This window comes from Calonectris borealis, chromosome 19, assembly GCF_964195595.1.
Source record: "Calonectris borealis chromosome 19, bCalBor7.hap1.2, whole genome shotgun sequence".
In the NCBI taxonomy this organism is placed as follows: domain Eukaryota; kingdom Metazoa; phylum Chordata; class Aves; order Procellariiformes; family Procellariidae; genus Calonectris; species Calonectris borealis.
The window spans coordinates 151,803-164,330 of NC_134330.1; the positions used below are offsets into that span (position 1 = coordinate 151,803).

At 41.8% G+C, this 12,528-nt stretch overlaps 2 protein-coding genes across 5 annotated transcripts in view; one reads left to right on the plus strand and one right to left on the minus strand.

Annotated features, from left to right (window-relative positions):
* FBXO39 (F-box protein 39) overlaps window positions 1-12,528 on the minus strand; it is a 40,464-nt gene that overhangs the window by 21,121 nt on the left and 6,815 nt on the right. For 2 of the 4 annotated variants that reach the window (XM_075168182.1, XM_075168183.1), the window contains 2 exons: window positions 12,306-12,482; window positions 10,590-11,547 (listed from right to left, as the gene is read on the minus strand). In XM_075168182.1, the coding sequence (XP_075024283.1) occupies window positions 11,419-11,547; window positions 12,306-12,482 (306 nt within the window). In that variant the 3' untranslated portion in view covers window positions 10,590-11,418. Of the gene's footprint in view, window positions 1-6,047; window positions 6,122-10,589; window positions 11,548-12,305; window positions 12,483-12,528 lie in introns of those variants that run through there. The other 2 variants (XM_075168184.1, XM_075168186.1) reach the window with 2 other exon arrangements.
* Window positions 5,947-10,477, plus strand: TEKT1 (tektin 1). The gene is made up of 7 exons (XM_075168188.1): window positions 5,947-6,179; window positions 6,571-6,736; window positions 7,019-7,147; window positions 7,585-7,728; window positions 9,003-9,225; window positions 9,854-10,050; window positions 10,318-10,477. Exons 1-7 carry the CDS (start codon window positions 5,990-5,992, stop codon window positions 10,475-10,477), a joined length of 1,209 nt encoding a protein of 402 aa, XP_075024289.1. The 5' UTR covers window positions 5,947-5,989.

The following is a 12,528-nucleotide window of genomic DNA, read 5'->3' on the forward strand; positions in this document are numbered from 1 at the left end:
TCTGAGGAGTAAGTGTGCACCTGTTGCTCCACCAAATGCACTGTAAGGATAAACACACTGTACTTGTGTTTTGGAGAAGTGATTAGAGTAAGCATGATGAGAAATCTGTCCACAACTGGCGCATGCGATACACATATTTACATTCTTACAGCAGAATACTTTTCATTGACTAGCAGAGCCAAGTTCCATCATAGCTACGAGAGGGGCAATACTAGCTTTATACGTCACATTCCTTCACAGTCACAGGTCATGGGTGATTTTCCTGTGTGATGTGAGTGCTAAAGACACAGGTAAGTGCTTGGCCAATTTAGGCCTAGTAGCAAATAATTATATAAAGGAAGTTTTAAACAGTAAAATTATTGCCAATTCACCAGGGGGAGTTTACATCCTTTCTATAATTTAGCTTGTTTTCGCAGCTACCCAGAAGCTATTTGTACAGGTTTTCTAAAGTCTTCCCTTCACTTCAGAGAGGGTGGTGGTAAAGATATCTGAAAACTGATTGCAGGGGAGTGGAAGACTATAAGCTGATTTTAACTGCTGGTGGTTTGCGTGTAAGAAGATGAAGGAGGTGGTGCTATGACATAATTTTAGAAAAACCTACAGCTTTGTGCATTAAGAGAAGTCATCTGATCTATATGAATAACCTTGACTATTAGATTCTATGATTAAATTGAAATTGAAGTATGTAATGTATGCCCCCTGCTGGATTTTTTAGTATTTTTAGTTCAAAAAAATGCAGAGTGCATGTGTATATATGACAGTAAATGTGTTTAGCATGAGTGATAAAGAGAACAATATATTAGGTTGGCATAGTATATGATTTACACAGATAGACTGTTTCCTAGCTTTTCTAATATTTCTGCACTGTATCTAAAATTCACTATTATCTAAGGTGGTTTATTGGCAACTTGATCCTACTTTTAAAGGCTAGATCAATTTGTTCTGTGCAAGATTTTCAAAATAATCTCTGCAGAGACATCACCTGCTTTTTAAAATTATGTTTGCATATAGCTTCCCACAGCAGGGAAATCCTCCTTGAAAGTACAATAGTTGGATGGATGCCTTTCATCACTTCTCCCTTTGTGTGACATTTCCAATAGAGTGTTTAATCTAAACGTATGCTCAAACCAGTGCAAACTCTTGGGTACATGTAATTAGGTATAAAACTGGCCCACATGGTTCAACCTCTGTCATTAATTTAAACTGGCCTGGCTTACAGAGTGTTGTGGTTTAACCTCAGCTGGCAACTAAGCACCACACAGCCGCTTGCTCACTCCCCTCCCCCCCCCCCCCCCCGGTGGGATGGGGGGAGAGAATCGGAAGAGTAAAAGTGAGAAAACTCGTGGGTTGAAATAAAGACAGTTTAATAGGGAAAGCAAAAGCCGTGCATGCAAGCAAAGCAAACCAAGGAATTCATTCGCTACTCCCCATGGGTTCAGCCACCTCCAGGAAAGCAGGGCTCCATCACATCTAATGGTGACTTGGGAAGACAAACTCCGTAACTCCAAACGTCCCCCCCTTCTTTCTTCCCCCAGCTCTATATGCTGAGCATGACGTCATATGGTATGGAATATCCCTTTGGTCAGTTGTGTCCCCTCCCAGCTCCTTGTGCACCCCCCCCTGCTTGCTGGTGGGATGGTGTGAGGAGCAGAAAAGGCCTTGACTCTGTGTAAGCACTGCTCAGCAGTAACTAAAACATCCTTGTGTTATCAACACTGTTTCCAGCACAAATCCAAAACATAACCCCGTACTAGCTACTACGGAAAAAATTAACGTTATCCCAGTCAAAGCCAGCACGCACAGATAGGTGTCCAAAATAAAAGTTGGCATTGCTTTATGTAAGGTGTATTTAAAAGCCACTTTTGGTTATGCTAAAATAGCTTTATGTCTAGATAAAGCCTCAGTGGAGTTAACATAGAATCATAGAATAGTTCGGGTTGGAAGGGACCTTTACAGTCATCTAGTCCAACCCCCCTGCCGTGGGCAGGGACATCTTAACTAGATGAGGTTGCTCAGCGCCCTATCCAACCTGACCTTGAATGTTTCCAGGGATGGGGCATCTACCACCTCTCTGGGTAACCTGCGCCAGTGTCTTGCCACCCTCATCATAAAAAATTTCTTCCTTATATCTGGTCTAAATCTACCCTCTTTTAGTTTAAAATCCTTGTCCCTGTCGCAACAGGCCCTGCTAAAAAGTTTGTCGCCATCTTTCTTATAAGCCCCCTTTAAGTATTGAAAGGCTGCAATAAGGTCTCCCTGGAGCCTTCTCTTCTCCAGGCTGAATAACCCCAACCCTCTCAGCCTTTCTTTATAGGAGATTATTGTGGACACTAGTGTAACACCAGAATTCAGACCTGTTAGTCTGCTTTGCAATTTCAGCAACGTTGAAAGCAAGCAGTTAATGATGCTGCAGTATCAGCTCAACCTAGAGAATTCTCCCACTTCAACACACTGTCGCAGCAGTTCAGATGAGTTTGATCCTCTGAAGAATGACACTATCTATGGTATTTTTAAGGCATCTAATAAGGAACATGACAACACATTTAATTTAGATCTCGTCTCATTAATGCTGGTTATTTAGACTCCTCCACAGAAAACATAGGATATTTTTCCAGACTCTGAGGACTTTGGCCACTTCTTCATAAATAATGAACCAGACACAATTCACTAAGGTGAGGAACTGCTCCTTTGTAAAATCCTTTATATAGGCATTAGTATGGGATGTGGTACGTGACCAGCATTTCAGCAGCACGGAAGTTGATGTTAGTTTACCAATGCCTCTATGCCGAGGAGGATTTGGAGGGGGGAGATGGCGAGGGGGGAGATGGCGGGGGGGAGGCGGGCGCGGTGCGCGGCGGAGCCTTCACGGGCGGCGGCGACCACAGTCTGCCTCGGGGTCATTTTCTCCCCTGGTACATTCCTAGCGGTTTTCAGGAATTAACAAGCCTTTTCATTTTCATTCCTTTCTAAATTGTCCTAATTGCTGAGGGGATTTACCTGTGTTATTTGACGAACAGCGCACTGTGGTCAGCCTGAGGAAGTCTACAATGATTTAATCTCTGAAAACCATCTGAGGTAAAAATAAAACTTTCTTATGTCATATAATTCTTATTGAAGGATCAGTTGTAAATGTCATAATAACAGTTTAAAAGGAAATGATCTTTTATGGTAAGCTAACAAAAACAGATTTAGGGTTGGTAACTACAAATGAATTACTTTAGGATGGTGTCGCTCACAAGTTGTGTCAGGACAGCATCAGATACTGGGTTTTCAGAACAAAACTGCATGAAGTCCCGCGGGTCTCACAATAACGTCTTGGAGGACCATCGCTCGGGGATTCCTCAGCTTTCAAAGTGACTGAGCACGTTTTCAGAGGCATAAGACATTCATTGTTCTCAACTGCCGTTCAGGTATCTCAGCATTTCAGTTTATTATGAATAATTTTGTCATCCCTCTTTAATTTGCTCATATTTCTAAAAGCTTTGGAATGTTACTGAGAGTACCGATAATAAAATCTTGAAGATGACTAACATGCAGCCTGATACATATTCTGTGACTCACACTGGCCAAAGTAAACCTCTGTTCAAACTAGTTTTCAGTTCAGATCTACTTAAGACATTGGAAATCTTTCAGTGATTATGGAAATGGCTCCAGTTCCTGCTCCATCTGTTCATGTGAAAAAAATTACAGCTTTCAACTAACTCATTTTCGCATATTATGTTAAGAATCTATTAAAAAAATATTCATTGGGGGGTGGAAGGGGGAACTATATCTAGACCAGGGGGGGCAAGAATGTACAAATCAAGGGACAGCCCATAGAAGCATTGCTCTCTTGTGCAAATAGTTGGACTCCATGTGTGCAGTACCACATAAATTGATTTACAGGTCCGCCTCAGTAGTGGTCTATGTAATTGATTCAGATCAGTGTTCAGCCTAGTTTTGCTTTGCCTCGTGAATCAGGAGCATTCTGAGTGTCTGTGACCACAGCTTTCCACCCTCCTGCATCAGTTAGCATATACTGTTTATTTTCCTTGCTTGCTTTGCACCCCATTCTCTGCTGCTTCTTGAATCTCCAGATCCTTCTCCTCTCAGGCTAATGGCTTCAGTTCTAATGTCAACCCTGTCTTCTGAAGCCTGTATTTTTCTTTGGCTAATTCTGAAATACCTGCATTTTTCTATAAGACAGTATTTCTTCAGCTGAAACCTCTTTTTTGCTCCTCTGGAGTACGTGCAGATTTCTGTTTAACAGCAGCTGGCATGAGAGGCACTATCGTTAACAGTTTTAATGATCACTGAGAACATTTAGCTACTGTTTGAAAGTAAAGATCATTAGCAGCTTTCTAGCTGTCACTGCACTGTATTTGCAGCCAACAATTGCAGTTGCTTTCCACTTTTCTGTCTTGGACCAGCTCAACTTCTTTTGGCCAATGCTACTTGCTTCTTTATCACTTTGCAATCTCTTTGAACCTTGTTGGGAACTCTGAGCAACCCTGCTCTGGTCTAACTACATCAGAACTATACGGAGGGGGTATAACTGAACCATCTGATGTAATGCTTTTTTGTCTCCTTCATTTCTTCTGTCTGGCTCCCAATCTCTTTTGTCCCAGGAAAGAATATAGTTGCCACAAAGATGGAGCATACTGCTAAGGATAGTTTATGACTGACATTTTAGACAGCTAGGTACTTAACACGCCTTTCATTTGTTTTTACAATCTTCACGCATTTCTGCAATAAATCGATCAAAAATTACTGTCCGAAGCTGTGGGAACTATCTCAATTAATGTACAAAGAATATGTTTTTATTTCCAGACAGATCTGAACTGGGAATGGGTGAAAGGAAGCAGCGCTGGCTTGTCTGTGCTGTGCTGCTTCCGCCCGGTGCAGGAGCAGAGGGTTGCTCGAGGCAGCGTTCCTGTTCCCATCGCAACCGGTTTGTTTACCTTCCGTGCTGTTCTGAGCCACCTCCTGGGATATTTAGTCGTACATTTAAAAACAAACTATGTGCTGCTGCGGTGGAGATTGAGGCTGGAAGACAGTTGGGAGCAACCCCCGCCAGTGAAGGGGAACTGAGGACGTGGTGCTTAGCCAGGGTTTGACCTTGGGAGCAGTATCAGCCAAGAGGTGTGTGAGGGAGAAGGGGGATTGTTTTAAGGGTACATGTGCTGGAGTGTGGGCAGAGCTGTGTGTTGCTGAGGAGCAGCTGTGTGCATGTGGGGTGAGGAGTGGTCTCAGGAACACTGGATGAGCATAGTGCAAGAATAGGAGAATTGATAATCAAACTGCTGTGACTTTGTGTATATTTTGGGCATTGGTTCCACCCTACATTGAACCAGTGCCCCCAGTATGCTTTGTTCTGCTTTAGCCCTTCCTAGGCTTTTCCATTTCCTATTTACCTGCTGTATTTCCTCCTTCAGCTTTTCAGGTCCTGTTTTCTTTTTTTTTTCCCTCATTACCATTACATTTCTTTTTTACAACCTAGAGTTCATCCACCTCTCCAGCCATATTCTTAAAAGGTGTTTTACTTCTCCAACCTGTGGGAGACTATTTATCTTTTATATTTGTTCACTTTTTCTCAATTTTCTGTGATTGTCCATTTAGTAATTCTGTCCTTCGTCACAGGTCTCCTTTTATTTCCCTTCCCTTCTCCCTCCTATTGCAGACAGCCCATATTTTCCTCTCAGTTCCACTTTCAAGCCTCTTTCTCTCTCTCCTCCTAGTATCCATTCCCAAATTCTTCTGTTTCTTCATTCTCCCACTCCAAACTCTCTCCCCTACACCTTAGCAAAGTCTTGGGGAGCCTTGAGCAAGAAGTCTTTTCTTTTCATACCTGTGTCATTTTGCAGGTAAAAGGGGCAAGAATTTTTTGCACCCTTATGGACCTGTCTTCTCCTCTTCTTGCTTCTGCAGCCAAATATAATGCTATTCCTGTTTTCAGGTTCCACATTCCAAGAACTGACCTGCATTACATGCAGAAACTTTCCAAAAAACAATGGCCAGACTGTTGCAAGCTACACCCAAGTTTCATCCCTCAGAATGGGACATTGCAAACAAGATGCAGTGTGCCAGTACAGAGTCTCAGAAATCCAGGTCAGAGCGCATGATAGTTGAAAGTCGGAGGCTGCTGGATGAAATAGAAAAGACAACTCAGAAAACCCGAAGTGATGCCAACAAGAAAATAGGTAATCCCATGTGTTCTGCAAGTGTCAAGATTTGCTATTTGAGCTATATGTTTAGGACGGACTTAGAAAATTAGTGGATAGTGAATAGGAATATATGTCAATGCCATGCTCTCTGATCTCCTGGAAAAATGGAAAATATTTTAAAAAATATTTTGAGGCAGATTCTTTATTTTATAACAAATAAATTATTTCTCCAAAACACACAGAAAGCTATTCCACCAAACCTCCTGACACAGGGTTGCAAAACTGTCTCCACACATCAGCCTGCAGCACTACATGCACTCCACTGTGGAATAAGTCTATTTTTAGCCATATCCAAGATCTGACCCACAGTGCTCTGGCATATAAGATGGGCTTGCATTAATACCTGTTTGCAATTTTTGTTCTGCAGAACAGAGACGGGAAGAAATAAAATTCTGGAAGCAAGAATTAGATAACAAACTTGAACAAATTGTTCATGAGACAGAGGTACTGTTGACTTTCAGGACTAGGCTGGAGAAATCTTTGGAGAGCTGCAAAGAGCCACTCATCATTGCCCAGAAGTGTCTCCTGAACAGGTGAGATGATTAAGAAGAAAAGTATTCAGGGAGAGAAAAAAAATCTAGATAATGAACTTCTAACAAATAATAAAAAAGGCTGCAAACTAAGGGTCTGCCTCTCTTTGCAGTGGAGTCACAGTCTGATTTAGGTGTTATAACACTGGGGAACCAAGGCCATAAAGGAAAAACTTCCCATGTGGCAAGGAAAAGCCTTCGATTTGGAAAGCTGGGCTTCATCATCTTCTGTTAGCTGCAGGCATTTGAACAATGTGGCTGATGGCTTTTCCTCTTTTTGTTTAGGCAGAGGCGAGCTGGGATTGACTTGGTGCATGATGAAGTGGAACAGGAACTGGTGAAGGAAGCTGAAGTCCTCCAGGGGGTTATTGCTTTGCTGGGACGTACATTGGAACAAACCAATGAGCAAATCAGGTGCAGAGGCAAAGAGCGTAACTGAACACTGATTAGTTGAAAAGTAGGACAGCCATAATCCTGAGAAGTTGTAGGGTCAGGCTGAGCACAGGTCCAAAGTTACCTTCAGTGCTAAATAGTTACAGGAGGTCAGTCCTAATTCATATAATTCAATCTGTAATGATGAGAAGTTCTGTCTGTGAGAACTCGAAGTACTTGCACATGATCCCTTGTCTTCTCATGATCCAGCCCGGTGCCTTTAATTCCAATGGGAATTGTACTATCAATATATATGGAGGCAGCTTCATGCTCTAGATTTTGGGACTTTGCAACTAACAGTTCATACATGAAGAATTCTATAGCAACATTTGTATTACCTAATGCATCTATGCATGCATGTTAGGGACACCTGTGAGTGCCTGCACTTTGGCTTAGAGTCCGGTTGTTTCTCCTCCTAGATTAAACCGTTCAGCAAAATACAACCTGGAGATGGATCTGAAGGACAAGTTCACAGCTTTGATGATTGATGATTACTGTGCTAGCTTGACAAACAACACTCCTGATATCAGATATGCTGATAATGCAGTGAAAATAGAAGGAAAGTAAGTGGTTATTTAGTTTAATGAATGTATTATAATTATACAGCTAGTATGAGCTGTTCCAGTAGTAGCAAGATTAAAGTAATTTTGTGTAAAACAGACTATATCTGTCCATCATCTGCCTGTTGTAGATTGTTTTTTATACTTGTTCATCATTTTAGTATTTGTGTAGTATGCCTGTGAAATAAGCCACAATAATCTTGTTCCCAGTGAACTGCAGTTTACTAAAGGCTTTTGAGGCTCACAGTTAGCTAAGGAAAAATTTCACACATTGCTTAAACCCAGAATAGATTTACTAATCTAACTTCCTCTCCTCTCCCAGGGTGTCCTAGTGAGCAGAACGCTGGACTGGCACACATGAGGCGTGGAGTCAGTTTCTGACTCAGTCATTATCCTGTCAAATGTGCCGCTTCTGTGTGAGTGAGTTAGTATGAATGGTTTAGATGGAGAAATAGCTACCACAGAAAAACAGGCTGAAAAGAGGAAACATACTGAGAAAGCAGCATGTGTGAGACAGTCTCCCAAGGACACTATTGGCTCTGTGAGAACTGACAAACTTGGAACACCAAGAGACTGACAGCTCTTGCTGCTAGCACATTAGCTTGTATCAACAATAGGTTGTATAACTCAGACCACACCCAGAAAGGTATTGGATGCTATATGCAAATGACAATTACAGCTTTATATATCCACCCCATGAAACAAGGAACCCTCTGAGGAACTTTCCAAACCCCTGCCTGCAAGCCACTGGGGCACAAGTATGACCCTCTAATTCTGGGGATATAGTTGGGGTTTGGCTTCCCAACTATTGCTCCAACCAGATACTATAGGTGACTGTCTTATAGGTGGTGAACTGTGTGAGAGAATAAATGAATGTTTTGTGTGAATAGTTACCTGCTATTAATAGTAACAGCTGAATTATATTAGTAATAAGAGCTTAATTAATGAAAGGTGTTCTAAGAAATATTGGTTATCATCTGTGTTTCCCCCACAACAACTTAATCCTTTATCAGGGAAAGGAAGGTTGTAACAAAGTCGCTCTGTGACTTTAGCAAATTAGTTTCCATCCTACCCTTGTCTACTTTGTTCTGAAATGTTTGCGACAGAGAGTGTCTTTATTTTGCATCTGTGGAATTCCCAGCACAACTGGCACTCACTGGGATGTGCAGTTAATAGTACTGCTTTGTTCTCAGTTTTGTGGAGTAATTATAGATTTATGAAGTCACAGAGGGCCTGATGCTGCCAACTGATGACCTTTTATTTTGAATCTCTTTCAGTTTTGTTAGCCCTGAAGACTGGATAGATTTCTCAAACATAAATGTTGAAAAGGCTGACAAGCAGCGAAACAATTCTTTGGCACTGAGGGCGCTGATTGATGGCATCCTCTCACAGACAGCGAATGACATGCGCAAACAATGTGAGATAGTGAATGACGCGTTTAGAAATAGGGTGAAGGAAGTCAAGGATGCCAAGCACAAGCTAGAGACACTCCTTGCGACGGTAAGTGGTAGGGGACAGTCAGCAAAAAGTGGAAACAATGGGCTTGGGTTATCTACCAGTTTTCTCAATCCAGTGGCTTGAACTACTTTGCTTTAAGAATTTTACCTTTGCAATATTGGCAACCCCTGCCACATTTTCCTTACTGTTCCCCTCACGCAAAGTCATCTTAGATTTTATTTTCTCAGCTCTGTGTGCACCACTACAGAGGTAAATTTCTGGAATCACTCAATGTAAGTGTTGCTATAGACATCAGTAAAGTCAGGATTTCCCTTGTGATTTCCCTACATGGGGATCCTATAGAATTTTCATGATTGTGATATAGGAGCCTAATAATTTATAAAAACAGGGTCAAAGTGCTCGAAATTTGATACAGGAAAACTGAGGGTTAATGTTAAAAATTAATTGCTGAGCGTAAATCTCCAGTTTCACTCAGAACAGTGTCACCTGCTTTCCAGTGAAGGAATCTTAATCCTGGCTGACCTTTGTAAAATATCTTTTGATGAAATAACATCTTAACATAATGAGTGTTACTGTGATTGTTATTACTATAACTGTTAAAGATGATGTTGATGATTTCACCCATTGTAAGAGACAGTGTGCAGCACTTCCTTCTGTTGGATTTGTTAAGGTGATGGATGAGACTGCCTCACAGGAGAAGAACATTGCAGCCTTAAAGAAAGCAATCACTGATAAAGAAGGACCTGTTAAAGTGGCTCAAACCCGCTTGGAAGCAAGAAGCCATCGCCCCAATGTGGAGTTGTGTTATGACACAGTGCAATACAAGCTGATTAGTGAAGTTCAAGAGATTACAAAAAATATTCAAAGGCAAGTGGAAATTATGAAAGAGGGGAAAATCTGTGGTATAGATTACTGGGTTAATTTAATTTAAGTAACATTGGGTCCCAGCTCTTCTCCCGGAAAGGTTGGGAATTGCTTTTCCCTTAAGGGCAGGACACTTTAAGGGAAGCTGCATGGATATTGTCTCTCTGTGAATCCCGTTCCATCTTTTTTTTCGCTCAGAATTCTTATCGCATATCAAAAAAACCTATCCATGTGTTTTCAACTGATGTCTGTCTGTATTTTCCCTGTTAGATTAAAGGACACACTGGCACAGGCTGAGACAGAGCTGAAAGGTCTGAACCGCCGACAGCTTTCCTTGGAGGAGGAGATCCAGGTCAAGGAGAATACATTGTACATTGATGAAGTGCTCTGCATGCAGATGAGAGAGTCTGTTTACATTAACAACTTCTGAAGCCATCATACCGGGAGATTGTGTATGCTCCAAAGAGCCAGCTCTTGCTGAAATCTTATTGACAAACCTCCAGATTTATTGCTTTGGCTCAATGCTGTCCTAGTTCTAGTTGTGCAAGGTAATTAAAACAGACCTAGTACTTACAGCTATCTGTTTCACAGCTATCTATGCTCTAGAACGCCTGATGAAATCTCCCACTTGGCAATAAGATTCCAGAATAAGAAGAAATGTCCCTTCTTTCATGTTATTTATCTCTTGTGCAACCAATATTCTTTGCTGTTGAAAGGTCTAGAAGCTGTGGAAGCTAGAGCAGGAGTCGCCTCGTAAGTCACTTGTTGGAAAGCTGGGCAAGTGGGAGGGGTGACTCTCAGGACTAGCCATGGTATGTTTTGTTGTTAACATCCGCGTTAAGAACTAGGCACAGGATGTATATCAAACTTAACAGGAGGTAGGGACGGGTGATACACTGGATAGTGCATCTGACTGCATCTGAGTCAAGATCAAGCCAAGACTGACTTTGGGCTAATCACTTCTTTACCCCATGTCTCAGTTTCCCTATTTGTAAAATGGAAACAATGAGATGGGCTTCATTGGTAAGGTGTTTGAAGCTCTACGATGAGAAGTGCTAAAGAAAGAGAAGGGCCTTATTTTTACTAGAGATGCCTCTAAGGGTGGAAAAGGGCTCACTGCTTCCTTTGGTTCTGGCAAGGAAAAACAAAGCAAAGTTAAGAATAAATGATGCTGGAGACATAGGAGGCTAGTTCCCAAGTCCAACATTTTAATGCATGGGGTGTAAAATTGTCCCTTGCCTCTCTCTTGCTGCAATGGTATCTCCCTTTCAGAGGCACTGCTGTCAAGATTCAAATCCCTTACTAATGCCCTCCAAAGGATCCGTTCATTGCTTGCATATATCACTGGGTGTTCTTCTCTCGCCCTGTGGTTTACACCATTGGGTAGGTTATGACAAAATAATTAAGCTCCGAGTCAATCAGGTGTCTGAACTTCCTGTAAATATCGCATAACAGCCGATCCTCCTCACTGGTGTCTTGTCGGGCTGTGTAAATCCTGACCTGTATGCATGAATGACAATCATGTCTTTCAGATAAGTGGAGCAGGCTCAGCCCATTAAAGCTCACGACAAGAAGCCTTTGTGACTAATGAGGAATCTAGAGAAGCCAAATTCCTTGGCTTTGAGTAAAATCTTGAGGTTTTACTCTGTTTTCACTCCAAACTGACTGAAAACATCATCTCCTGCCAAAGAATTTTTGGGAAGAGCAAGGTTCCTTTTACCCCCAGAACTGATGCATCCCTGGGATCTGCACAGATCTGGGATAATCTACTGAATTCAGAATCTACCATGCAAAGTAGCATAACTGCATGGTTTACACCAGCTACAGCTGTGGTCTTGCCCCAGTTGAACACAGCATCCCTAAAGAGTGAGATGCATTTATATCATTTTGCAGTTTAGTGGGATTCAACCCACATGCCTCAATTTAAGCATAGACGTAAACACTGGGGCTGGGAGGTGACTGAAAATCCCTAGCTTGAACTAGAGGTGGCAGAAGGAACCCCAGTCTACGAAGGACTTGTGGAATTGTTGGGGCTTGTTTTTAAACCTCTATAGTATTCTGTACATGGCTAAGTAGGTTGGAAAGCCCCATTTCTGAGAGAGGTTCTCAGGCTCCTTATCATACTAAAACATAATATAGGGAAGGTAGTTATGTTAACATTTCCATAAGTGACCTTTCTGTGGGCATGGGGACCTCACCTTTCTCTGGGTATTGGAGAGAGGAAGGGAATGGGAGTTTTGAAGCACAAAAAGTCTTACCTTTATGGTAGTCAAAATGCATTTCCTTTCTGCACGGTTTTGTAGCAGCCTCTCCATAAAGGTGACATTTAGAAATGCCCAGACTTTCAGAAATAACAACCTCTTGCATGATAAGATGAGCTGTAGCAGCTCATCATCCAGCAGCTCATGGTCATTGTTTAATTCAAGTGTTAATTCCTTGAAAAAAATGAACAGTTAGTACTACTGAACAGAGCTTGTGAGC

Excerpts from the sequence above, each read along its gene's own strand:
- TEKT1 (XM_075168188.1), top strand. The coding sequence starts at position 5,990 with ATGGCCAGACTGTTGCAAGCTACACCCAAGTTTCATCCCTCAGAATGG. Across the intron at positions 6,180-6,570 it reads TGATGCCAACAAGAAAATAG|AACAGAGACGGGAAGAAATA; the intron begins GTAATCCCATGT and ends TTTGTTCTGCAG. Across the intron at positions 6,737-7,018 it reads CAGAAGTGTCTCCTGAACAG|GCAGAGGCGAGCTGGGATTG; the intron begins GTGAGATGATTA and ends CTTTTTGTTTAG.